The sequence below is a fragment of the Magnolia sinica genome, chromosome 13 (assembly GCF_029962835.1).
Source record: "Magnolia sinica isolate HGM2019 chromosome 13, MsV1, whole genome shotgun sequence".
Lineage (NCBI taxonomy): Eukaryota > Viridiplantae > Streptophyta > Magnoliopsida > Magnoliales > Magnoliaceae > Magnolia > Magnolia sinica.
The window spans coordinates 16,882,266-16,909,119 of NC_080585.1; the positions used below are offsets into that span (position 1 = coordinate 16,882,266).

At 39.7% G+C, this 26,854-nt stretch overlaps 1 protein-coding gene across 1 annotated transcript; it reads left to right on the forward strand.

Annotated features, from left to right (window-relative positions):
- Positions 1-6,888: 6,888 nt before the first annotated feature.
- Positions 6,889-20,568, forward strand: LOC131224135 (carotenoid 9,10(9',10')-cleavage dioxygenase 1-like). Its single transcript, XM_058219682.1, has 14 exons — positions 6,889-7,191; positions 7,291-7,435; positions 11,103-11,233; positions 13,229-13,331; positions 15,974-16,233; positions 16,912-17,091; positions 17,221-17,299; positions 17,855-17,936; positions 18,226-18,288; positions 18,380-18,518; positions 18,707-19,028; positions 19,125-19,189; positions 19,786-19,947; positions 20,449-20,568. Exons 1-14 carry the CDS (start codon positions 6,889-6,891, stop codon positions 20,566-20,568), a joined length of 2,154 nt encoding a protein of 717 aa, XP_058075665.1.
- Positions 20,569-26,854: the final 6,286 nt, after the last annotated feature.

Below are 26,854 nucleotides of genomic sequence, written 5' to 3' on the forward strand. Positions count from 1 at the left end.
AAGAGTTCGACAAGATCTGTGTGGGCCCACCGCGATGTATCCGTTTATCAACACCATTCCTTTCTAAGATCCTGTTAAAGTATGGTCCCAAAAATGAGAAAAATCCAACGCTCTAGTGGACCACCTCAAATGATAAGCTTGGTTGCATTAAATGCAAAAGTCATGTCTAGTGTAGTCTACTAGAGCATTGGATATGCCTCAGTTTTGGGGCCATACCATGTCATGATCTTATAAAATGAACATACGGCATAGATAAACAAATACATCAAGGTGGGCCCCACGCATATATGGTCATATGCAATACACTTCTAAAAAAAGGGGAACGCTTATTCTTCATGCGTACTGAAGAAAACATGGCAGACAGAAATAAAAGGCATATGCATGTAAATTTTCTTAAATTAACAATACTATAGGTGGTTTTACCTTGATAGTTGAAGATAGGGAAGATCTGAGATGGTGGAAGGGTGCCGTAATTGGAGGTTTGCGGATGGAACAGGTGACAGCTGACCCACATCTGATCGACTCCATTTGTAAATTATAAAGATTTGACGATGAGAGGAATTGTTGTGTCATTTCTCTTTCATATATATGCTTTTAAAGGTTCCATTGCAAGCTTCTATCAGATTCCTTGTACAAAGGACAAACCAGAAGGTCCCCATGTTAATTCCTACCAGAAAGGCCTACTCGGTCTTCTTTGCCCTGTAGGCATGCTGTGGGCCCACAATGATCTATATATTTTACCCATATTATTTATTTAATATCATTTTAGAGTATTATTACAAAAGAAGGCAGATTGAAGGCCCAAGTGAACCACACCATATTAAGCGGTGGGGACTAAACTCTTTAGTGCTGAAAATTTCCCAAGGCTTATTGTGATGTTTATTTTTCATCTAATCTATTCATAAGGTCACGGGGACCTGTATGATGGTAAAACATAAATATTGATCTGAAATTTCTATATCCTGGAAAAGTTTTCATTGGTGGGCTTTAAATCCCTAATGCTTCATGTGGTGTGGTCCACCTGAGCCTTTGATCTTATCTTTTTGGGTTTATAATCTAAAATGATCTTTCAAAATAGATGGATGGCATGGATAAAACACATAGATCCTAGTAGGCCCCATGGAGCCTTGACACTAATAAAAAAGAAAAAAAAAGGAAAAAAAAAGAAAAAAAAGAAGTCCCTCCTGGTGGAGAGCGGATCAGGTCAGCCCCGGGCACAACCGTGATGGTGAGGTCCTTACTGTGGAGTTACTGTGGGGCCCACCTTAATGCATGTATTGTGTATCCGCATTGTCTATCCATTTTTCCAGTAAATTTAAGGTATTATCAAAAAAATGTAACAGATCCAACTATCAGGTATACCATATCATAGGAAAAAGTGTTGATTGATCCTTAATGAGTGACACAACTTTTGGATAAGCTGATATTTGATTTTCCTTTCATCCAGGCTTACGTGACCTTATCAGTAGATTGGATGGTAAATAAACACTACAAAAACACGCAGCTGTGCCTTAAGAAAATTTTAATGGCAGGGCAGTCAATCACCACTGTTTCTTTCGGTATGGTCTACCTGATAATTGTATCTGTTTAATTTTTGGAATAATGCCCTAAAATGATATGAAAAAATAGGTGGACGGAATGGATACATAATACAAACATTAAAGTGGGCCCCACGGTAACCACACAGTACCACCGCACTGTCTTGGGTGTGGCCGGAGTCTCACCTAATCCGCGGAAGCTGATTGGCTAGTGTACCTCACCCCAGCTATATAGCCACTGTATTTACGTCAGCAAGTTTAGTGGGTTTGATCACGAGGTAGGTGTTATATCCAAACCATCCATCCATTTGATGAACTTGTCTTAAGGCTTGAGACTAAAAATAAGAAAGATCTAACTATTAAGTGGACCACACTGCAAAAGCAGTGGGGGGATTGAACGTCTACCATTGAAACCCTTTTGGGGTCACAGAAGTTTTGGATCAATATGAAACTTATTTTTCTTCTTAATTCAAGTCTTTGCGACCTTATGACAAGATTGGATGAAAATAAACGTTATGGTGGGCCCTACGGTGAAAATCATTATCTCCATTCTCCACTGCTATTTGCGGTGTGGTCCATATGATCCTTGGATATGATTCATTTTTTGGATAATGCTCTAAAATAATCTCTAAAAATAGATGACCGGTGTAGATATAATAAATATATTAATGTGCGGCCCATGTAACTTTGATCTCCTTTGAACCGTTCGTACAACTCGGAGGTCGAGGAGCGTCAGTGCTCATCTTCGCCCGACACGTACGTACAGCAGCTATATAGCTGATGTGTGGTACACCAGCAAATCCGCTTCCCTAATCCGCTGTCGTCCTGGTGGGGTACCACCCAATCCCTGCACATGGAAGACCATGCCCCTTATTTCTGATGCCTATGTGAGACCGACTCCAACCATTAGATGAGAAATCTTTTGTTAGGCCATGGATGAAAAAATCAGGATATCCTGTGATTCAGGTGGCGACACCAAGAAAACAGTTGGGAGAGACATTCACTCTTAAAAGGGCCACCATGATAATTATATTAAATCCATTTCAATTATTAGATGTCACACTAAAACTTAGTCGCAAGTACAAAAACCAGACCGTTCATGATTCAAGTGGGTCACATGGATGAAAACAACTTAAAAGGCAAGCATAGCCATGGTCATATACGGTTTCCAATTGTGTGGTCCACCTTAATCACAAAGGGAGCTGATCTATGAGACTTGGCCTATCATGAAATAGCATGCCAGTAATCAAGATGGACATTATATAAATACCATGGTAGGACCCACCAAAGCGGGCGCGGATTAGATACTGACAAGGTCAGCAGCCAAATCGCTACTGAAGTGATGTTACCAAACTCTGTAGACCCCACCATGATGCATGTGTTGTATCCATACCGTCCAACCATTTTTAGAGATCGTTTTATGTCATTAGAAAAAGAATGATATAGATCTAAAGTTCAAGTGGACCCACCACAGAAAACCGTAGGATCAGTCACACCCACCGTTGAAACATTTATAGGGCCCACCATGATGTATTTTTTAGATCCAACCTATTCATAAATTAACATAGAGATGGATGAAGTGAAAACAAAAATATAAGCTTGATCGGAAACTTCTGTGGCCCTAAGAAGTTTTGAACGGTGGATGTCACTGTCCCCACTGTTTTCTATGGTGGGGTCCACTTGAACTTTAGATCTATCTCATTATTTTTATCATGCCATAAAACGATCTCTCCAAATGAATGGACGGTATGGATATAACACATGCATCATGGTTGGGCCCACAGAGCTTGGTGACGTCACTTCAGTAGCGATTTGGATACTGACCTTATCAGTATCTAATCCGCACCCCACCAAAGCAATCCACTCCATTCCCAAGTGGTGAAGTAATTCCTCTCTGCACGCATTTATTAATATTAATTATTCACCAATGTGACTGGTTGGACCTAATGCATGGTTCAACCGGGTGGACTATACCTTAGGTCCAACCAGCTTAGATGCCATTCATTTGGTGTTGGATCTTATAGCATTTAATCTTCACTTAAATCCAAGATAAGGTCTTGTTTAAGGACTAATTCACCTTAGTAAATGTCGTCTCGAAAAAAGTTATTTTAATCAGAAATGGAGTTGCCAGCTTGAGTGGGCCCAAGTTGGTGTAATGCGAATTCCATCCCAAGCACCAGGTAAGTCACCCTATGTTAGACTAAGGGGCTGAAAATCAGCGCCATCCGTGGTTTAGGTGGACCACGTGATTGGAAATAGCGTACATAGATATCTTACCCTCCGAAATGTTTCCCTTGGTGTGGCCCACTTGAACCACTACGAGCCTGATTTTTTTACTTCAATCACAACTTTTCGTGTGACACCTAATGGTTGGAGTGTATTTCACATGCCCATCACGGTGGGTCATGTAAAAATCAAGGTTGGATGTTTCCTTCCCAACCATTCTCACTATTATGGCCCACTTTAATCACATGACAACTTGATTTTCTGATCCTGGCCCAACATGAAATTACACGTCTAATGGTTAGAGTGGATCTCATATGCACATCAAGGTGGGCAAATAAAGTATAGGCCTCCGTTGGACTGCACTTAGTTTGTACCAAGGTTGCACATGTTGACGTGGCAAAGTTCCATGGCCCTACCATGATGTATCTGTTACATCCACACAGTCCATCCATTTTACCTACCATGATGTATTTGTTACATCCACAAGGTCCATCTATTTTCCCAAGTTAAAGGGCATGAGTCTAAAAATGAGGCAGGTCAAAAGCTCAAGTGGACCACACTATAATGCTTACCATTGAAAAATTACCTAGGGCTAAAGAACTTTTGGATCAAGTTGGTATTTGTGTTTTCTCTTCATCTAAGTCTACGTGACTTGATGAACAATGTTAGATGAAAAATAAATATTATGGTGAGCCCATAAAGATTTCAAATGTGGTTGTCATTGTCCCTCCCCCCCTCCCCCCCTATTATTTTTTTTGGTGGTGTGGCCCACTTAAGCTTTGGATCTATCTTATTTTTGAGATCATGTCCTAAATGGATATGAACAAAAATAGATGAGTGATGCAGATATAACACATACATGATGATGGCCACAAAATTTTGCTACATCAAAGCAGTACCGGATTGGATACTCCGTACCCATGGGGACCTACCTAAAAATGGACAACCTTGTCTGTGTTTTATGGGTCCCACTATATATATATATATATATATATATATATATATATATATATATACTGTCCCTCAAATCTGACATATCATTTTAGGGCATTAGCTCAAAAAGTAAGCATATTTAAGGATCAAGTGGACCACAACACAAGAGGCAGGGATTGAATTTCTATCTTTGAAAACTTCCTAAGGCCACTGATATTTATTTGCCATCCAACTTGTTGAGAAGGCCAGGTAAACCTATATGAATGGGAAACATGAATATCAGCTTGATCCAAGCCTTTTATGCTCTCGAGAAGTTTTCAAAAATAACCTTTCAATCCCCACTACTTCCAGTTGTCCATGTGAGCCTTCAATCTGCGTCCTTCTTGGGCTCGCATCTTAAAATGATTTATCAAAATGGATGGAGGGCGTGAATAGAACATACACATGGTGGGCTCACAAAGCCCCTATAGTACCCATAGAAGTAGCCCTTGAATGAGTCCCCCCCCTCTCTCTCTCCCTCTCATTTATTAATATGAATTAGCCCTTAAATGAGTCCTCCCTCTAGGATTTACTTAGAGATTAAACGTTGTTAGATCCAGCCCCAAATCAACGACATTTAAGCGAGTTGGACATGAGGTGTTAGCCCTTAAATGAGTCCTCCCTCTCTCATTTAAGTAGACATCAAGGGGGTGTTTGGATCTCAAGTTGCTTAAGATAAACTACTTGTTCCACAACTAGCTTATCTTAGTTTCTACTTATTAAGGAGATAAGTACATTTGGCTAACAACATACTTATCACCTTCTCCTCTCTTTTGTATCTCCAGCTAGCTAATTTTATTTTTTATTTTTATTTATTTTTATCTTTTTTATTTTTTTTATAGCAACTAATGAAAAGTAGAAAAGCTAAAAGAATTAATGGAAGTGATCATGTACTTTTAAGTAAAACAGTTACTTATAACTCATCATAAATTAAATTTACTTATATGAAATAAGCCACTTATATACTATTATAAGTAGAAAAAGTAACTTATTGGTGGTATGCAAATAGGCCCAAAGTGTTATATGATCCAATCCCAAATTAACTGCATTCAAACTGGTCAGACCTGAGGTATAGTACGACCGGTTGGACCTGAGAGGCTCATATACTGTAACAACCTGTTTTTTGAGTTCCACTTGAATACCTGATCCCACAGTTTCCTATGGTGTGGTTCACTTGAGCTTTGGACCAGCTTTATTTTTGGGCCATGCCCTAATATGGGTGAGCAAAACTGATGGACAGTGTGAATTTGCCACATCATCACTGTGAGGCCCACCATATTAAAGAGAGAGAGAGAGAGTCCAGTGACGTGGGGCAACCCCTCCCAGATTGAAATCATGATCGGGTACTGATTCTTTAAAATCATAACCAATCCATGAAAGCCCTAAAAAAATTAGATGAATCAAATTGTTGATTGGACCTACTGCTGTGAAAGTTATATATATTAACCGTCCATATTAAAGAACATTGATAAAATGATTATATTTGTCAGATCAGTGCTATGTTTGCATGATAGCCCCTGAAATAAGTGCTGAACCCAATGAACAATCTAAATCACTGAATTGGATAGTCTAAGGGCCAGTTTGGTAACGCTGAAAATTTTGACTTAATTTGGAATTGGAAAGTTAGTTTGGTTTGTTAACACGGAATGCAGAAACTACTCCATGTATTTTTGCTGAATTTTTTCATCAAAGAAGGTCTAGCTTCATGGTGAATGGAAACATAACCCAACTTTTGACTTGAGACACTTCTCTAGGCGTATTATGATTTATGTGTTAGATCCACACCGCTCATCAACTTTTCTATATCGTCCTAGATCATGATCCCAAAAAATGAGGCACATCCAAACCTCAAGTCAACCACACCATAGAAAGTAATGGGAATGGAATGGCTACCGTTAAAACTAAAGTTGGGCATGTCTGACCTAATCTAGTGGATCCGACCTGATCTGACCCGATCCTAACTGAACCGACGGCCTGGATCAGTGTGTATCGAGTAGGGTCATTCAGATCTGACAGTTTATCAGATCGAGTTCAGATCGGGGTCAATCCTGACCGATCCGATCCCATCCGAGTAGGGCCACTCTCTCTCTCTCTCTCTGTCTTTCTCTCTGCCACACACACTCTCTCTCTCTATATCTACAATTCTACTACAATGGCTGATACAGCTAAGTACCTAACAGAGCTGAAGAGCCTTCTTTCCATTCTCCAAGGACGAAGAACAATGGTATTCGCATATGGCTTCATGTTCGCATTCATCGCTTGCAACATCTTCCTCATCTTCAATCCCAACGATGGTTCTTCGCCACCTTGGGTCAATCGCATTTTCACAAATTCGACTTCAAATTCGACTTCTTACAAATCCCAATTCTCTTCAATCTACTCTTACTTCTTCCCCAACAACCTGACTTCCATAGTAGAGAATTCCAATTCCAGTAAAGAGAACAAGTTCGGAATGGTGTTTGTAGTTATTCTTATTTTAGTTCTCTGTTTTTAATTCGCTGGCTAGGATTATAATTGCTTAGTGGAGTTCTTCTGGTCACTATTCCTCATTCAGGAATGGGAATTCATGGCGCCGAATGGAACAGCGAGGGAGACGCTTCGATTGGATTTGATTGAGGATCGTCTCCGGAATACAAGAATGCAGATCTTGTTGTCCTCAATACAGGACATTGGTGGACTCATGAGAAGACTATTAAGGGGTATGTTTTCGCGATTTGGATTTTGCATCTGGACCAATCTTCAAACTGTGCCCCATCCGATCCGACTCGGTTTTCCTGACTGAGTCGGACTCGGATTGGATCGGGCCAGCAATGGTTCGGATCGGTTCGAGTCAAATAACCCGGACTCATCTCAGATCGAATCGAGTTTGGGTCAGGTCATGTAGATTTCGGACCGAGTCGAGTTGGACCCAATCCGATCCGACTCGGTTCGATGCACAGCTCTAGTTAAAACCTTCTTAGGGTCCATTGTGAAGTTTATTTGCCAACTAACTTTTTCATAAGTCACACAAAATGAAGGGAAAACACAAAAATAAGCTTGATTAGATGCTTATGTGGTCCTAAGAAGTTTTTTATGGTATGCACCCAACTCCCACTGTTTCTTGTAGTATGGCCCACCTAAGCCATAGATTTGGCTTGTTTTTGGTCATTTTCCCTAAAATGATATGAAAAAATGAATGAACAGTGTGGATAAAACATATACATTATGGTATGGCCCATGGAGCCATTTGACAGGACCACCCATCTCTAGCTATACCATTTACTGAGTGGGGTATTACGCAATCCCACCCACCCGGATTTGAGGGAGCGGACCAAGTTGAGTAGTAGACTCGATGCTGAAGTGATGTCACTGAATTTTGTGGGCCCATCATGATATATGTGTTGTATCCACACCATCCATCCATTTGGAGAGATCATTTTAGTGTATTATCCAAAGAATGAGGTAGATCCAAAGTTGGAGTGGACCCCACAGAGAAAATAGTGGGGAGAGTGATGCCCACCGTTGAAACCTTCCTAAGGTCTACCATGATATTTATTTGAGATCCAACCTGTTTCATGTGTTAACGCAGACATGAAAGGAGGGAAAAAAATATCAGCTTCATAGGAAACTTTTGTGGCCCTTAGAAGCTTTTAATGGTGGCGTCACTCTCCCCATAGTTTTCTATGGTGGGGTCCACTCGAGGTTTGGATCTGACTCATTCTTTGGATAAGCCCTAATATGATTTCTCCAAATAAATGAATGGATTGGATACAACACATATATCATGATGGGACCCACATAACTTGGTGACGTAACTTTCGTAGTACTCAACCTTAGCTAATCCGCATCCCACCACGGGGGTTTAGCATATTGGGTTGTGTGCCACGTGCCACTTACCTTGGCCCTAACTGTGGGGCTCACCTTGATGTATGTATCCTATATCCACTTTGTTCAGCCGTTTTTTTTCAAATAATCACAGGGCATTATACAAAAAAATGAAGCAAATCCAATTATCAAGTAGGCCATATTGTAGGAAATATTGGTGAGTGACCATTAATGGGCCAAGAAAGTTCGGGGCCACATGAGATTTGGATCATCCTCATTTTTAGGATCAATCCCTAAAATGATTTGGAAGAATGGATGGACAGCATGGATAAAACATACAATACGATGGGGGCCACACAATACTGACCAATAGCTAGGGGCTATTGAAGTGGTTAGTATGCAATTTGGATCCACCGATGTGGGTGGGACCTTGACTATAAGGCCCACGGTGATGTATATGACAACATTCATACTATCCATCCATATTGAAAGCTCATTTTACGGCATGATCTAAGAAATGAAGCAGATCCAATGGGCCATAGTTCAAGAAAAAGTGATAAATGATAATTAAAAATTTCTTGCGAGCTGCAAAAGCTTTGGATTAAGATGATTTTTGTGTGGTCTCTTCATTTAGGTGTTTTTAACCTTATAATGAATAAACATTTTGATTGAATCTATGGAGATTTTAATGGTAGGATTTAGTCATGATTATTTCATGAGGACAAATGTGTCAAATTAACATGTTCCAAGCATTTCAGACCTTAGTTCATGACGCAGGGATGAACGTGATGAGGATAACTACTCCGAATCCACGGAGCTTCTCTGGACTCCTCATAGAGACTTCTCGAATCCACGAGGAAAGAAAGCAGAAAATAGAAATAAATTCTAATAAATTCGAAATTGATTAATTGATGAATAAAAACGAGTTCGCAACCCTTTAAATAGGGCTACCAAGCAATGAGAAAGAAATTAGAAGCAAACTACAACTCAAACTCTTAGAATCCGCGACTTACTATAAATAGTAAACTTACTATTTATAGACGGTCGTGATGTCTACTAGTGCGCAAGGTTTTTGGCCAAAAATAGTAAGTGTCCTATTTGGCTTCACCAAACCGTTCTCCTAATTATTCTAAGCTCTTTTCACGTTAGGCGCGACTCCTAAAGCCCGACGGATGAAGAGTTATAATCAAACTAAAACTTACTATTTATAGTAAAAACGAAATTAAAACAGGGAAACGACCGTCAATCCAGGGGTTTTTCGCAATTCCGGGCTGCGCAACCCGGCGCAGCGGGGTTGGTTAGCTTCAGTAGCTCGTTCTACCCCAAAATCATATATTTTACGTCAGATAACTCATTCCGGATTGCAAGATACGCCCGATTTAAGGTTCGATGGTCTGGATCACTTCTGTCGTCGACCAGGCCTTTTCTGATCCATCTTGGCCATGTAATTGTCTGCGACCCGCTCTACATCAGTTCACAAACAGGTTGCTCTAAATCCAACACTAGGTTTTCCACTTTCAAATTCATATTTCTGATTCGGACTTCTAACTTCAGATTTAACAAACAGGCCAACAAACAGCCCCAAGAGTCCAATGCAACTAGGAGCACTATGACTGATAGGGAAATTAGGTGGGTTACCCATACTGTGGGGCCCACGTTGGTGATGTGTTGTATATTCACGCTGCCCATCCGTTTCTCCAGCTCATTTTAGGACTCAATCCCAAATCTTAAGAATATCTAAATCTCAGGTGGGCCACACCATAGGAAACAGTAATGAATAACCATTTAAATTTTTCTGTGAGCCACAAGTTTTGGATCAAGCTGATATTTATATTTTCACTTCATCCAGATCTTCTTGACATTATCAACAAGTTAGATGGAAAATAAACATTATGTAAGCCTTATGATGGGCCTTTTCAAATTTTTAATGGCAAGTAGTGATTAAATTGGTCCAACTGAGATTTGGATATTCTTAAGTTTTGGGATTATGTCCTAAAAGGAGATGGTAAAACAGATGGACGGAGTGGATATATAACAAATACATCAAGGTGGGCTCCACATGGTAAGGGTAACACCATAGTGGGTGTTGCCCGGGTAACAGCTAATCCGCCCCCAACTAATGCTCTAAAAGCATTGGACATCTCTTAAAAAATAAAAAGAAAAGTCTCCTCTAATATACACACACACACACACCTGGTTGGGGTGGAGATTTTTTACAAACATAACTCATAGAGACTAAAGAAAGAAAAGCTCCCAAAAATGGCCATCTCCTCTTCCATTGCTTTCCAATCACATGGCTCTATGAACAGACCTTTCAACCCGCCCAAATTTCATCATTGCAAGTCCCCGTTCTTTTCTACTGTAAAGGTAATCCTCCGACCTAAAACAAGCTAAGAAAAATTTCCAAAGTGTATTTTTTGTCTTTTCTTTTCTAATCCTTTTCTTTTGATTAATTACATAAATGAAGATGAATGCTGATTCATATTATAACCACTAAGCATCATCTCTAATTAATTATTGTTATTATTTTTTTGTGATTTTAAAAGCAGCCTTGGTTTAAAGAACTGCGACAAGTTCTTCCAATGGGGATAAATGTTTCAACAATGATCAAGAATGCTTCTCTAATGATGTTGGACACTTTTGTTGATTCCATATTTCGATTCGTCGTCGATCAACCTATGGTCCCATCGCTGGTATAGATTATAACTCGTCTTCTTTGATTATAACTCCAAATTCCAAAGAAGATGGTCACATGACTTTGATATGATTAAATGCAAAATCTAAAAAGGTTAGGCAGGTGTGTCTATAATGATATTTCTGTACCATCAAAGCAACACACGTAAACACGAGGAGGAATATTTTGGTCATCTCTTCGACACACCTAAACACAAAGCAACACACGTAAACACAAGGGGAGGTATATTTTGGTCATCTCTTCGACACACCTAAACACAAAGCAACACACGTAAACACAAGAGGAGGTATATTTTGGTCATCTCTTCGACACACCTAAACACAAAGCAACACACGTAAACACAAGAGGTATATTTTGGTCATCTCTTCGACACACCTAAACACAAGCGAAGGTAAGGTATATTTCATCCTCTTTTCGACATACCTAAACACAACAGAAGGTGAAGAATGTTCTGGCCATCTCTTAGTGACATGATATTTACTATGAGTGAGTGATCACATGGCCCAATTGCCATAAGCTTAATATGATGCCCATGTCTTTTCTGACTATGTGTCACATATTGCAAAAGGTTGGATTCATCTGAGATTATCGGACCAAAAAATCATGCCCATCAATTTATGAGTTGCCCTAAACGTGCATTTTTGTCAAATCGTTGGCTTTTTAGTAGTTTCTATTGTGTGATCCACCTGATACCGGTACTTGGGTCGACATGATTTTCACATTCAAAGGCATTCACGACACAAGGCCTTTTGAACGGCTTGGAAACATAGTAGGCTTATGGTAGTTGGTGCTGAATCTCATCATTCCTCTTCATATATCTACAAATGTTAGGCTAGTTTTATGAGAATGATGGAATCTCTCTTTAGGGCCTGTTTTGTTTGATATAATTACATGTATTTTCTCTTAAACCAGCATAAAATAAAATGCATACAACAAACAGCATCACAAGTGAAGAGGAGGTGCCCCGGATGAGATTTCATGATAATTCAAACCCAAAGCTTGGTGGGCCCCACCACATTATGTGTTATTTCCACTCCATTCATCCATTAGTACATATCATTTTAGGACATGAGCCAAAAAAATGAGCCATATTCGAAGATCAAGTGGACCACACTACATAAATATTGGAAATTGAACACTAACCATCTAAATATTCTTCTCATAGTATGGTCCACTTGGAGCTCTGGATCTATCTCATTTTTTAAGACATACCCTACAATGATCTGGCCAAATGAATGAATGGCGTTGATAAAACATATACATCAAGGTGGAACCTACCGATTCCATCTCATTTTCCATACATAAAAGTTTGTACTGTCAATGCCATACAACATCCCTTCCACCATATATTCTGTAATATGTAATTAATAATTAAAACATGAAAAATATACTGCAATTTCCCTTAGATACATCCAACCAGATAAGAATATTTTTCACATAGAAAATATCGCCATTTGTCCGGATATAGTTATAGACTTATCTTAATGAGGCCCACCTCCCTTTCCCAACATGATGTTTGAGTGTCAATGCAATCCGTCCACTAGATTCGCCACTTCATCTTAGGCCTAGTTCCACGTATAGAATGTGCGGTCCACTAGATTGTGTATATTCAATCCAAATCACTCATCAGGTGCACTCCACTACAATGAAGGAACACTCCAAAACTCAGGTGCTCGCACCATGTGAATATATACGTTTTAGGCATGATCATATAATACTCCCTGTGTTGTGTCCCACTTGAGTTTTTTATTAGGACGATTCTTGAGATGTACGGTGAACATGAAGATAAAAACCAGATTCATGGTTTTGATTCAACTCACACATCATTATTGGGCCCCACACAGCTTTTGTGTATGGTAATTACCATGCTTTTCAACGGATGTGATTATTTCCCATGGGTTTTTTTGTGTGATCTGTGGTGGACGTGTGTTGAGGTCATGACATGATAAATCCATGACTAACCAAAATTCCATCCGTGTAAATTACATTGCAGAGCAATTTTGCACCGGTAGAAGAAATCGGACGAGCGGTCCAGATTTCAAGTATTGAAGGGGATATTCCAATCGATTTTCCTGAGGGCATTTACATCAGAAACGGTACATTGTTTTCTTGTTGCTGTTACTGTCGTATGTTTGGGCTTTTTGTTTTTTTCCATTGGTTTCTTGCAAAACTACTAACATCACCCATAGGGACGCGCGTGATGACCCCAACACCACCTAGCTACATGATGTCAGGACTCTGTGGAGCCCACCGTGTTGTATGCTTGTTGTATACGTTTTATCCATGCCGTCCACCCGTTTTGTCAGCTCATTTTAGGGCATGAGATCAAAACAGAAGCATAACCAACGCTTAAGTGTACCACAACATAGGAAACAGTAGGGATATGAGAAGCGGATTGTGTAGAGTAATCTGTACGCTAGAACGCAAACTCTGTGGGGCCCACCGTCATTTATGAAACTCCATCCATCCATTTTATAAGATAATTTTAGGGCTTTGGCTAAAAAATTAAGCATATCCAAAGCTTAAGTTCACCACACAACTGGAAACAGTGTGAATTGTACGTCTACCATTGAAAAGTTATTGGGGCCACAAAAGTTTTAGATCAAGATGATATTTGTATTTTCCCTTCATCCATGTTTGTGTGATCTTATGAACAGGTTGGATGACAAATAAACATCACTGCAGGACTTAGAAAGGTTTCAACCGTGGAAATCAATCCTTCCACAGTTTCCTGTGGTATAGTCCACTTGAGATTTGGATATGCTTAAATTTTGGGCTCAACTGTTAAAATGATGCGGAAAAACGGATGGACGGTGTGGATAAACCACATGCATTGACAGTGGGCCCAACAGAGTTTACTCAGTACGACAATGACGTCCATTGAAACCTTCATAAGGTCCTTGTGGGCCCAATTGCTTGGCCAATCAATGACGGGACCAGATGAATTTATGGATGGTTGATCTTAACCGTGAATGTATTAAGCAAACGCCTCGAAGGGAGGAAATAGTCAACCTCCATTGTCCAGACCAATCTAAGATGGCATCCATGCATGACCGACTGGGTTAGCTGACACATTAAAATCAGTTTCGAGGTTTAGAGGGTCACTGAATGGGATCTTGAGCTATGGCCCACCCATCGTGGGTCCACCTGATGGACGGTTTGGATATAGTTGGACCATGACCCAAATGCAGAGTTCTCATACACAAAACGAAGTTAATGATCAAATATGTGTATAAGAAATCCAAACCGTGCATCTGATGCGTCTTCTCATGTTCACAGTATATCCTAAGAATCATCCTGACAAAAAAAACTCAGGTGTGGATACACCATAGGGAGCAATGTACAATCATGCCTAAAACTTATATATTCACGGTGTGGCCCAGCTCATCTTGGAATGGTCTGATTTTTGGTGTATCCCTTTATACCGGTGGGTTTCACCTTATGAATGGTTTGGATGGAATATAAACAACACGGTGGATCTCATATCCCATCTGGACGTTTCTATGGTGGCATTATCACCCGAAGTGACTAACTCACTACGCTTAGCGTACTGAGTAAACTCTGTGGGGTCCACCATGATTTATGTATTTTAGCCGCTCCATCCATTCATTTTACTAGATAATTTTATGGCTTGAGTTCGAAAATGAAACATATAAAATGTTCAAATAGACCACACCATGGGAAACAGTTGATTGAACGTCGACTGTTGAAAAATTCTTGAGGGCCACAGAAGTTTTCGATCAAGCTTATATTACTATTTTCCCATATCTATGTCTGTATGATCTTATGAACAGGTTGGATGATAAATAAACATCACTGTGGGGCCTAAAAGGGTTTGAAATCATTATCCCCACTGATTCCTGTGGTATGATCCACTTGATCTTTGGATATGCTTCAATTTTAGGCTCAACCCCTTAAATTAGATGCAAAAAATGGATGGACGGCGTGGATAGACCTCATACATTCAAGGTAGGCCCAACTAAGTTTACTCAGTATGATAAGAGCCTACTAACTCAGTACGCAATCCGATTTCCCGCAATCCTCCCCGTTGTTCCCTTTGGTATGACCCACCTGATTTACGGATCACTCTACTTTGGGAATTTTGTGGGCCCCACGTATCTCGAACAGCGAAACCGTGGAACGCATGGGATCATACTCCAGTGGTGTATAAATTTGAGATGAATCATTTGAATTGCAGGCATTAGACTAGATGCGATGTTTCGTTCCTGTCTTTAGCATGATGGATGACTGACTATTCAGCTGACGTTGAGTACGTGTATATTAAAATGGCTGTGTGTCGTACAAGAACAGATACGTTATCCGGAAAGAAATGGCTGTATCGATACAGCCACTGTATGTTTCGATGGGGAGAAATCGTAGGGTCTCGATGCATCAGAACATGGATGGTTTCTTCATGCTTTTAATTGCTACAAGTGGGGCCCTTGGTCATTTGATCAAAGCGGTTAAACCGGTGGGCCCATCAAATGAAAGAAGACCTGAGATGGTATGAAATTCTGGGATTTGGTCCATCCACGGTGCAAATACCTATTGTCTGGAATGGATTACTGAAACATGGGCCCCACTTATCAGAAATTAAAACTCGGGTACTTTCTCGGGTCTGGACACTTGATGGATGCTTAACGTCTGCTTTTTAGAAAAATCTCATTAATTTAATCAAATTCTCTTATTCCTCTTAATTCTAATGCAAATAGATACTTGGGTTTAATCCAAATTGCAGGTCCAAATCCCCTCTTTGGATCTTTAAAATCAACGGTTTCGATCTTGGGAAGATCAAGTGAAACTTGGATTGAAGGAGAAGGGATGCTACATGCTGTATACTTTAGGAAAGACAATCAAGGAAAGTGGACTGTGTCCTACAAGAACAGATACGTTGAATCAGAGACGTACAAGCTTGAGAAAGAGCGGAAGAGGCCCTCTTTTCTTCCTGCAATTGAAGGGGATTCTCCAGCAATCCTAGCCGCTTATTTACTAAATCATGTATGCAATCACTTCTTCTAAATCAGACCATCTGTTTGAAAGGGTGTAAATAAAAAAGTAACTGAGGAAAGGAAATCAATTCTCTCTGATATAACTTTTTAATTCATCTGCGAAACGCAGAAAAGCTAAAAAGATCGATTTCCTTCGTGCAGTCAGATCTAAAGAAATGGATATTCTTTCCTAGCTACTTTTTTATTTCCACCAATCTAAATAAATAATTCATTCATGGGGGCATCTGATACATCCAAACCATACAGTTTGTCTCATCATCAAATATTTCATTGAGCAGATGAGCTTAGATTTTCAATCAAATTTATCCGTTTGGATAGAATATTGGACTGGTAAGATGATTACAAACATCAAATCAATGAATTTTTGTGCAATGGTCCATTGAAGATACGGTCCAATCCAAACCTTTGATTAATGGAAATGTTTTGTTAAATAATTTTCATTGTGACCATCCATTGTACGCCAACCAATCACCCAATTAAGTTATCAGTTCAATATTTGATTTACAACTCATCTAAAATGTGGCCCATGACTTCAACAGTTTATTCGAGCCACAACTTATGAGTACTCATGTGGTTGCTGCCACACACATCCATTGTATGATTTGTTCCATTGATTTTATCATTAACAAATGATCAATTATCTTAACACCTTCTTGGGTCATGACAGTTGAGATTTGGGAAAGTAAACAAGTACATTAGCAACACCAATGTCTTCGAACACTCTGGGAAATTCTATACAGTTTCTGAGAATCACATTCCGCAAGAATTCGACATCGCTACCCTAAAAACACTTGATAATTGGGACGCTGATGGAGCTTGGGATCGACCGTTCACCAGCCATCCTAAGGTCTGGTACATTCTCATATGTCGTTAATCACAAACAGGATTAAGTACTAATTAACTTCAATGCCTATATATATATATATATATATTTATTTCTTTTGCCAATTAATCAACTCCATTTGTAATGGTACAGAGAATTCCAGGAAGTGGGGAGCTAGTTATCATGGGGGTTGATGTAAAGAAGCCATTTTTTGTTTTGGGAGTTATATCAGGTATCCACTCCATTTAGGACATTTTTTGGATGTGAGCAAAACCACATGGAAATCCATGAAAATAGAAAAGGTTTTTCATTGATGTGACCTTTTATGTTGTTTAGATAGCAAAGAAAATGATGGGTTCCACCAAGTAATCATTAGTGTTTTCTATGGATTCACTAGCGACCGTTGTAAGAAGAATATGAGATTTCGACCTGCTATCCAAACAGGATTCCTAAACGTATAATCCAAGTCCATGTAGTTCCTTAGAAAATAATCATTGCATAATGATTGAATTTTCCAATAGGACGGCCAGCAACGCTTCCTCCGGTAAAAACATGCTCTGTTCATGTCATGGATACAGCCTGAAATTAAGCTGGTCCAATTGTTAGGTGGGTCAATGGATATGAAAGAAATGGAAGGTTATGAGGCCTGCCTGATGACTGCACCAGCTATATTTTTGGGACACATAAAAGCCTGCTCTCACAAGTAGCCATAACAGGGTCCATATACCAAGGAGACCATTTCATTATCTTGTCAATACATTCATGTGTATGACTTGCTTGCTTTCAGCTGATGGGAAGAGATTGTCTCACAAGGTGGATCTCAAGTTCAAGAGAAGCACCCTTTGCCATGAAATAGGCGTTACAGAACAGTAAGTTTGGTTTTCAAGTATTCGTTTTGGTCTGATTAAGTTAAAAATCTCTATAAGAAACCATCACCTCTCTCTCTTTCTCTCTCCCGAAACACCCGAATTTAGCTAATATATTTAATCAAATAGATTTATATTTTATGCCTTTTGATCTATAAAAACAAGGCCCAAAAACTCCCTCAATATGTAAACATTTGCAATGTTTAACAAATGGGTGCACTTTAGATTGCATTAAGATCCCAAATATCAATCTGAATGATTAAGGACTAATACTTTATTATGTGGTTCTTAGGTACAACGTAATCATGGATTTTCCACTTACCATGGATGTAATTAGGCTCGTTCAAGGAGGCCCGTGAGTCTTTCTCTAATTCTATGCATTTCATAAGAACTAAAAAATAATCAGGTGGGTCGGATTTTCTAAAGACATCAACTTTCATATGTAGATTGATCAAGTATGACAAAGAAGGGTATGCCAGGATTGGAGTGATGCCCCGCTATGGAGATGGCGATTCAATCAAGTGGTTTGAAGTGGAGCCCCACTGCACATTTCACATTCTTAATTGTTTCGAAGAAGCAAATGAGGTAAATTAGCAAAACAAGAGTCTACTGCTATCACCTAATCACAATTTCTTACCATTTTAACTATGTCATTGACATAGAGAGGATAAACTAACAAGAATAAGAGCAAAAAGATGGTGTTTGTTTATTTGGAGTCATCAACAGAAAGAGGTAGTTACATGAATTTCATTTGACAGTAGAGATGTTAACAGGTTGTGGTGCGGGGTTGTCGTGCTTTGGGGTCCATCATACCGGGCCCTGACATGGGCCACAACAAATTTGAATGGTTCTCAAGAGGATTCAAGCCTATCGTTACAAGTCAGGAGAACCTCGATCATTCTGCAGAAGATGGATTATTTTTCTCGCGTGTGTATGAATGGAGATTAAACATGGAAAGCAGGGATGTTAAAGAGAAGAATCTCACAGACACCAACTTCTCCATGGATTTCCCTATGATCAATGATAATTTTAATGGTTTAAGGAATGAATATGGGTATACCCAAGTCATCGACTCCGATGCAAGCTGTACATGTGGTATGAAAAAACATCTCTCTTATGTGGGTTCCATTTTTGTTGCCGTTGCTTCCAAGTAATGTTGTAGTTAAAATTGGAAGTATCTACTTTTTGTAGGTTTGCCGAAGTATGGAAAGCTAGCCAAATTATACTTTGAAGAAAATGAAAACAGGTTTTATAAGGTGAGAAATCTTCTACACCTCTAAAACCAAGCTTTAGTTTTTTTTCACTCGTGGGTTTGAGGTTTAACAGGAAACTAAGAGTAATAGGGTGAAGAAGTGATTAAAAACTGTCAAAGTATCACTGAAGAGATAATCAAGAATTAATGCTTTCTAGTGATATGTTACATGAGAAATGGAAGCTGTGCACGACTTTCTGTAGAACATGTGGTGGAAGACATGTACAAGATCTGGACCCGTCATCTGATGGGCTATGACCCAAAATCAGGCAGACTGGACAATCCTTCACCGCTTGATCAGGACGTGGCCCAAAAAAAGCAATGTGGCAATTTCTTAGCTCAGATTGAGAACTTGGTATTTTGCATTTTGCATGATTTTTTAGGCAGTGGTCCATATATGGTATGGCCTTTAGAATGAGTGCTCCAGAACTTGCACCCATCTGCTACATGCCATCATGAGTACTCAATTGCATGGATGCAGGCAAACCCATATGAGCAAGATAAAAATCCTTCAATTCCTTAAAGCTCATATATTGGCTATAAATTTTACATTATTGAGTCTTTTGGCTCTGATTCTGATAACCAAAAATTGCAAATTAGGAGGAGAGAGATTGTGAAGAGCAGATCAAGGTGGAGTATCATACACTTGAGGAAAACCAGTTCTGCTCAGGAGCTTCCTTTATCTCGAGGCATGGAGGTTGCAAGGAAGACGATGGTTGGATAATCTCTTTTGTTCATAATGAAGACACTAACATATCTCAAGTAAATTCATATACTGAATCTCTCTCTCTCTCTCTCTCTCTCTCTCTCTCTCTCTCTCTCTCTCTCTCTCTTTCCTCAATGGTTGCACAAGCAACCCATGACTACTATAAAATTCCCAAGGATAGATTCAAAAAATATACTTCCTGTCGTAACCCCTAGGTGAAACTGTACGAAAGCCTTAGGCTATGTTTGGATGCACTAGTGATTGAATTGCAATAATTAGTTAAGCAGAGAGGAATAACGATTGCAATTGCCTGCATATTGGTATATAGTAAATACACTCCATATTCTGATTGTACGATACTTTGAAGTTGGAAACAAAAGGATTTTAAACACAATTTGAGGGATGCTTCCTTGCCATGAAAATTTAAGGAAAGGAATTATAATTCGGCCCCTTCCACTCTATTGAACTAATTTCTGCCACTCAATCAGATGGTGCATCCAAATGTGGCCTTAACAATGCTCATATTAGCTTTTAATTTGTCTACTCTCTCCTTTCAGGTCCATATAATCGACACGAGGAAGTTTGAATGTGGCCCAGTCGCCAAAATAACACTGCCACAAAGGGTGCCATATGGTTTTCATGGAACTTTTATCTCAAAACCAGCTCAATGTTGGTAAACTTAAGTCATGGTGTTCTCGCTCCAACAAGTCAGTCTGCTGGATGCTTTAGGAGGCATTTGGATGCTGGTTGAATTGAATTATGAACATTCGGGTTGCATTTGGAAGCTCAATCAAATAGAATTGCAAAAATTCAATTCAAAAGATTGGAAATGGCCTGAGTGACACTAGCCCCAGCCATTCATAACAAGGGACTAGCACCCAAGTAGAGAATCATATCATCTCATGTCCGAATTGAAATGTGCAGATTTAATTGAATTGATGAAATTCAGTCCAACTGAGCATCCAAACACAATCGATTTAATCATGAGAAATAACAAAACTAATGATATTTCTTAGCATTTCATAATCAGTAAGTATCACTACAAGTCCACAATTACAAGTTGAAAGCACTGTAATTGAAATTTAGAGCCCAGACCCTCAATAGCAGAACATGAATGCAAAACAAGAAAACTTCTACTTTATTAGACCAACAATTGTAATTCAATTTGATAGTGCATCCAAATGCTTCCCCTTTTGCGTTGAAGGCTTTACCCTAGTTACAGATGCTATTCTACACAAGTGAAAAATGCCATGGTCAGTTTCGTTTGATGTTCATCAATCAACAAAGAAATCGGAGACTGAACATAAAGAGAGAAATTAGGCCGCTGGCAGACTAGAATATCTTGCCATCAGAAGGAAATCAAGCTTAAAGTTTTTATTGAAGATCGGGAATCAGTTATGGCTGAAGACAAGCTTCAATAACATCATTTTGTATTTCTCTAGTTTTTCTTTTCTGAATGATGTACTTCTTGAGTCCTTTTTAGCTGATTCATTGTAAATTCTCGTCTTGTGTATTATTTTGCCATTCAGCTGCCTTGGAATCACAAAATATACAATCTTTGGCTATGTTAGATTTAACTCTCTTATTTAATTTCCTACTAAAAAACTACCCACATATTTAGAAAGATTATTTCATCCATTTAGCCTTGCCTTGGTTCGATGAAGAGTTATGAATATTGATATGCCTGTAAAGCTCCTCTTTGTTGTTTTTCCCCATGTTTTCTCTATTTTCATTATTTAACCCTAAGAAGAAGATTACAACATATTTTCTACTATAGCTAGGTTTAACATGACAATTGAGGAGGATTCGATGAATCAAAGTTGAGAGGGCCATTTTGGGAAAAATTGGAAAACGGGTTAACCTATCATTTTCCATTTTTCTCTGTTTCATTTTGTTGTATTACAATGTAGTGGGACCTAATTAAATTATGCTTGAGTTATAATCAACCAGGGCCTATTTGGTTGACTCTCTCTCTCTCTCTCTCTCTCTCTCTCTCTCTCTCTCGACAATTTGACATTTCTTGTCAATTTTAGACCAATTGAATTGTGCATATTAAACAGTTAGATTATGAAATTTACACAATAAAAAAAATATGTTATATGCTTTGGGGTTTGGGGTTTAGGCACCGCCCATGAACCCCCTACTAAGGGTAAGGGCTTTCCGTTTTGATCTTGGATTAAGTTGGAATTACATGCATACAATTATTTGTGATAGTATGCATATATTTTTACTAGATGTTAGACAAAATACTACCATATCATTAAGCATATGTTCTAACACTCAAGTACAAACTAGCAAAAAAGTTATGCTCAAATGTATAATTTCATCCAAACCATGATGTTTATTTTCCATCCAACCTATTCATAAGGTCACATAAATATGGATGAAGGGAAAACATAAATACCCTCACTGTTTTGTGGGGTGTGGTTCACTTGAGGTTTGGATCTGCCTCATTTTTGAGCCCATATGATCTTGCAAAATGGATGGAGGGTGTGGATATAACACATGCGTCATAGTGGATCTCAAAGAACTTTGTGACATCACCACACCACACCACACCACACCACACCAGGTAATCCACTTCCTCCTAGTTGTATGAGATTGACAATAGATCACCTCATGCGTGAGGATGTTAGCAAAACCTTCAAATAAAATTTTTAACACTAAAGTTTTTAGATAAAAAAATTAAAAATAAATTTACAATTACAAGTTTTCCTTGAAAATATTCCAATTCTAATAGGTCCGGGTTGTATTCAAGCAGACCCCAACACCATGACACCTTTGCTCTGTATTGGATGACCTCGAAATATCTCGCCAATTTGGATCATTTTATAGAACCTACCATGGCCTGTGAATGTACAGTTGGCCAAACCAGGGCATGAGTCTCTACATCCCTAGAGCATCTGGAATTGCGACTTGCGTGCATGTCAATTCAAACCTGATTAATGTGGGTTGTCAAGGTCCTAAGGTTGCTTTTAGTTGGAAAATGCCAACCTGATTTTAATAAGTTCGGTGTGGATGTAGAAAATAGGTTCAGGTTAGGTTAGGCTGGGAATAATTACATATATTTGGGTTGGGTTAGATCAAGTTCAATTAAGTATATAAGGCTTCAATTTACATTGGGTTATGCCCCTTCAGTTGGAATTCATGTTAGGTTGGGTTCTCTTGAGGTCAGGTTGAGCCCACGAGATGGATGTTCACGATCTACCATCCCTGGTCATTGGCATGGTAGAAGGCACGGTATACAAAACAGGGGATTCAATTTTGGTGGTGACTTGGTAGGTTCTGTGGCACCACCATGATGTATGTGTTTTATCCATGCCATCCATCCATTGTGCCAGCTCATTTACATATCCAAATGTTGGGTGGAGCACACAATAGGAAATAATGGTTAATTTGGATCAACCTGATATTTGCGCTTTCCCTTCATTCAGATATGTGTGACTTGCTCAATAGATTAGATGACAGATAAACATTAGGCACTACACCAAAATGCCTCTTTAGGAATGGTTGAAAACCGTTCTTAAACCATTTAGGAACGACTAAAAACTGTGGCTAAAAAGGGCGTCACAAAAAATTAGGGACGGTTGAAAACTGTCACAAATTTTCAATTTCTAGCTCACTTCTAAATCATTCTTAATTTTTGGGAATGGTATTTTTTCTTATTTAGAAATGGTTTTAAACCAAAAAACCGTGTAACTATGTGCAAAAGCCAATGAAATTGTAGTAGCACATTATACAATTTTAAGCACATGAGAAAAGCCTGCATCAATAATAAAGATTCACCAAAATGCACAAAAAAATGTCCAAGTTGATATACCCTCTTCTTCCGTCATCGCTCCCAATAGAACTAAAACAATATCTCTGATACTAGTTGTGCAGCACCCCAACAACACAGTGAATCGAGATCTAATCTCCAGTCTCACTCACAAATGATAAACAGAAAGAAATATAAACTAGAAAAAGAATCAAAGCATTCCATGTAAGCTCCGTATCCTATACCGTACCGTTCCGTAGACTCCGCGGTCTTTCCGGTTGAATTCCGGCAACCTTCGACCCTTAACCGGTATTTGCGCGCGACCCTAATTCTCATGCCGTCAACCTGAGTCGACTCAACCCAAGACCTTTACCATAACGACCGCGCCGTCGCCGCGGTTCCGATGCCGTGACTCGCGCGCCGAGGCGATACCCTGGTCAGGAGATGTGGGCCAGCGTTCTGTGAGAGGAAAACGCCGCGCGTTGCAAAACCTGAGAGAATCTCTACAATATGTCACCTCAATCAATCCCATCATATCATGTACATGTCAAGTACACATCACCTTTCACCCTTTCCCAAGCAAGCCCCAAAGTCAAAAAGTTCTTACACAAGCCCATACTTTTCTTACACCATTTGCCACAAAAGTCAAAAAAATCTCTTACACCCATCACTCACCACATCCATCACTCCATCACCCATCACTCTCTTTCTCCCTTTACAACTCTCTCTCTCATTCATTCTCAAACCACTCTCCCGAGCAAGAGAAACACCATACGTCCAAACCCTTTCCAAGCATTCCCAAGCAACAAGTGTGGCCCACCTTCCCACCCTCTCATCTTCCATCTCAACCATCCAAACCTCATCTCCTCCGTTGGAATCAAAGCTAAGGAGCTAAGGAAGCCAAGGGAGCAAGAAGATCAAACGGTGGGTGTGTCATAGGCTAGATTTTCATGTGTTTATGATGGGCCAAGTGAGGCCAACTGATCAATGGTTTGAATCTCACTTTGGACCCTAAGATGTGGCCGATGGCCCACTTGGATCATCATGATCATTCCATGATGGGGCCATTCTCCATGGACTCCATCATGATGTTTATTTTCATTGCATACTTAGGGTCATTTAGACCGTCTATTTTAGTGGAGAAGGGATCTCCACCGTTGGATTTCGATTTAATGGGCCTACATGAAATGGGACCCACTTGATTTATGTTGTAGATCATTGAAAGGAGGGCCCATAGTGCCGGGGTCCCTCCATCATGCGTATCCCACTCTCTATCTCTCTCTCTCCCTCTCTATTTCATTTTTTTTCTTTATGTGATCATAACATGGTTGTATGGCCCACTTGGATAGACCCCACCCTGAAACATGTATTTTATCCAAACCATCTTCAAGTGGAGCCCACCTTATATGTATTGTACCCACACCACTTAAGCATATGGTGGCCCACCTGAGCAGGGCCCACCTTAGATATGTGTGTGCCTAGACCGTCCAGCGTCCTTGACGCTGGATGCTGTAATGAAAAAAAAAATATATATATATATCACTTTGATTTAGAACTTGAAGTGGACCGCTCACACAGGCCCCACCACTAATCCATTGATCCGATCCATGCCGTCCATCTCATTCCCTCGATCATTTTAGGCGTTGAGCCGAAAAATGAAGTTGATCTGAGCATCTGGTGGGCCATAGCATAGGAAACTGTGGTAGTTACCGTTGAAAAATCGCCTATTGTTTCTATTCACCAAAGTATATTCAATATTGGGCTCGTTTAGTTTGTATTAAGCCATGAGACCCGACGGTTGGGTCGGATTCATCTGATACGGGCCCTACTGAGGAAAAACCTCAGAAATCCCCCAAAAAAAAAAAAAAAGAAAATTCATAAGCAGCAGGTCGCTGCTGCTGCCAGAGGCGCAGGCAGCGCCTGTTGCGCACGGGCGGACGGGCGAGTGGACAGCAACCCACCATGCTGTATATTTGATATCTAACCCGTTCATTAGGAGGGTCACCCCCAGAAATAGGTCCCCTCCAAATATCAGCCACATCCAAATCTCAGGTGGCCCACACGATAGAAAACAGTGGGATTGAGTGGCTGCCATTGAAACCCTTGTGGGTCCTCCCTCTTAGCGGATTGGATGGAAATTAAACATTTCGGTGGGACCCACGTGGGCCTACACCTGATATATGTGCTGTCCAGGCCATCCAGGGCCTGGACAATGATAATTTTTATTATATTTTATTTTTATATAATATATGGTATATATTATATATTATATTATATATATTATATATGGTATATATCACTGTCCAGGCCGTCCAGGGCCTGGACGTGGAGTATATTATATTATATATAGTATATATTATATTATATATATTATATAATACATACATGGTGGTGGGCCCTATGTGGGACCCACCTCTACCTTCCTAGTGCAGCTACAGCACGTGTAACAGCTATATAGCTGTCCCTTTTTTACGGCAACAAGCCCACTAGCCCCACATTGATGTATGTATTTTACACCATTTATTGTTTGAACGTTGGACCCCTATGATGCATGTGCTCTCTCTTCATGCCGTCCATTTGTACGGGACCCACCATGATGCAGGTGCTGCACCCAATCTGTCCATCCATTCTTGAAAGCCCATTTTATGGCATGAGCTAAAGGATGAGCCAGATCCATAGTCCAAGTGGACCCCACCTTGGCATGTTGTAAGGCCCATTAGATGTATTGGGGCCTATGGGTTGAGGCCCATTGTGATGTATTTTAAGGCCCATGGGCTATGGCCCATTGCAATGTACGTAAGGCCCGTTGGTGAGGCCCATTAATGCGGCCCATTTGACGAATGTAAGGCCCACGTGATACGGCCCATTTGATATATTGAAGGCCCAATGGGATGTACCTAAGGTCCATTGCAATGTGTGATCCCAATATGGTTTATGTAATGATGTTTACGATGGGCTATGCCTTGGGAGTAATGTTGGCTTGACGTCCACCTTGCAAGTATAGTGTTGGTTAAATGTCCACATTATGACTCTCCCTAGGGCCCATTGATAGGCCCGTACATGTAATGTGTAGGCCATCTAAGCCCATCTTCGTTATGAACTGCATCCATTACCATATAATATGTTTAGTATAGTTCCATGATTCATGATCATATGCATCATATGTATGCTTGATATGAGAAGTGACTGATCATAGCATATGCCTT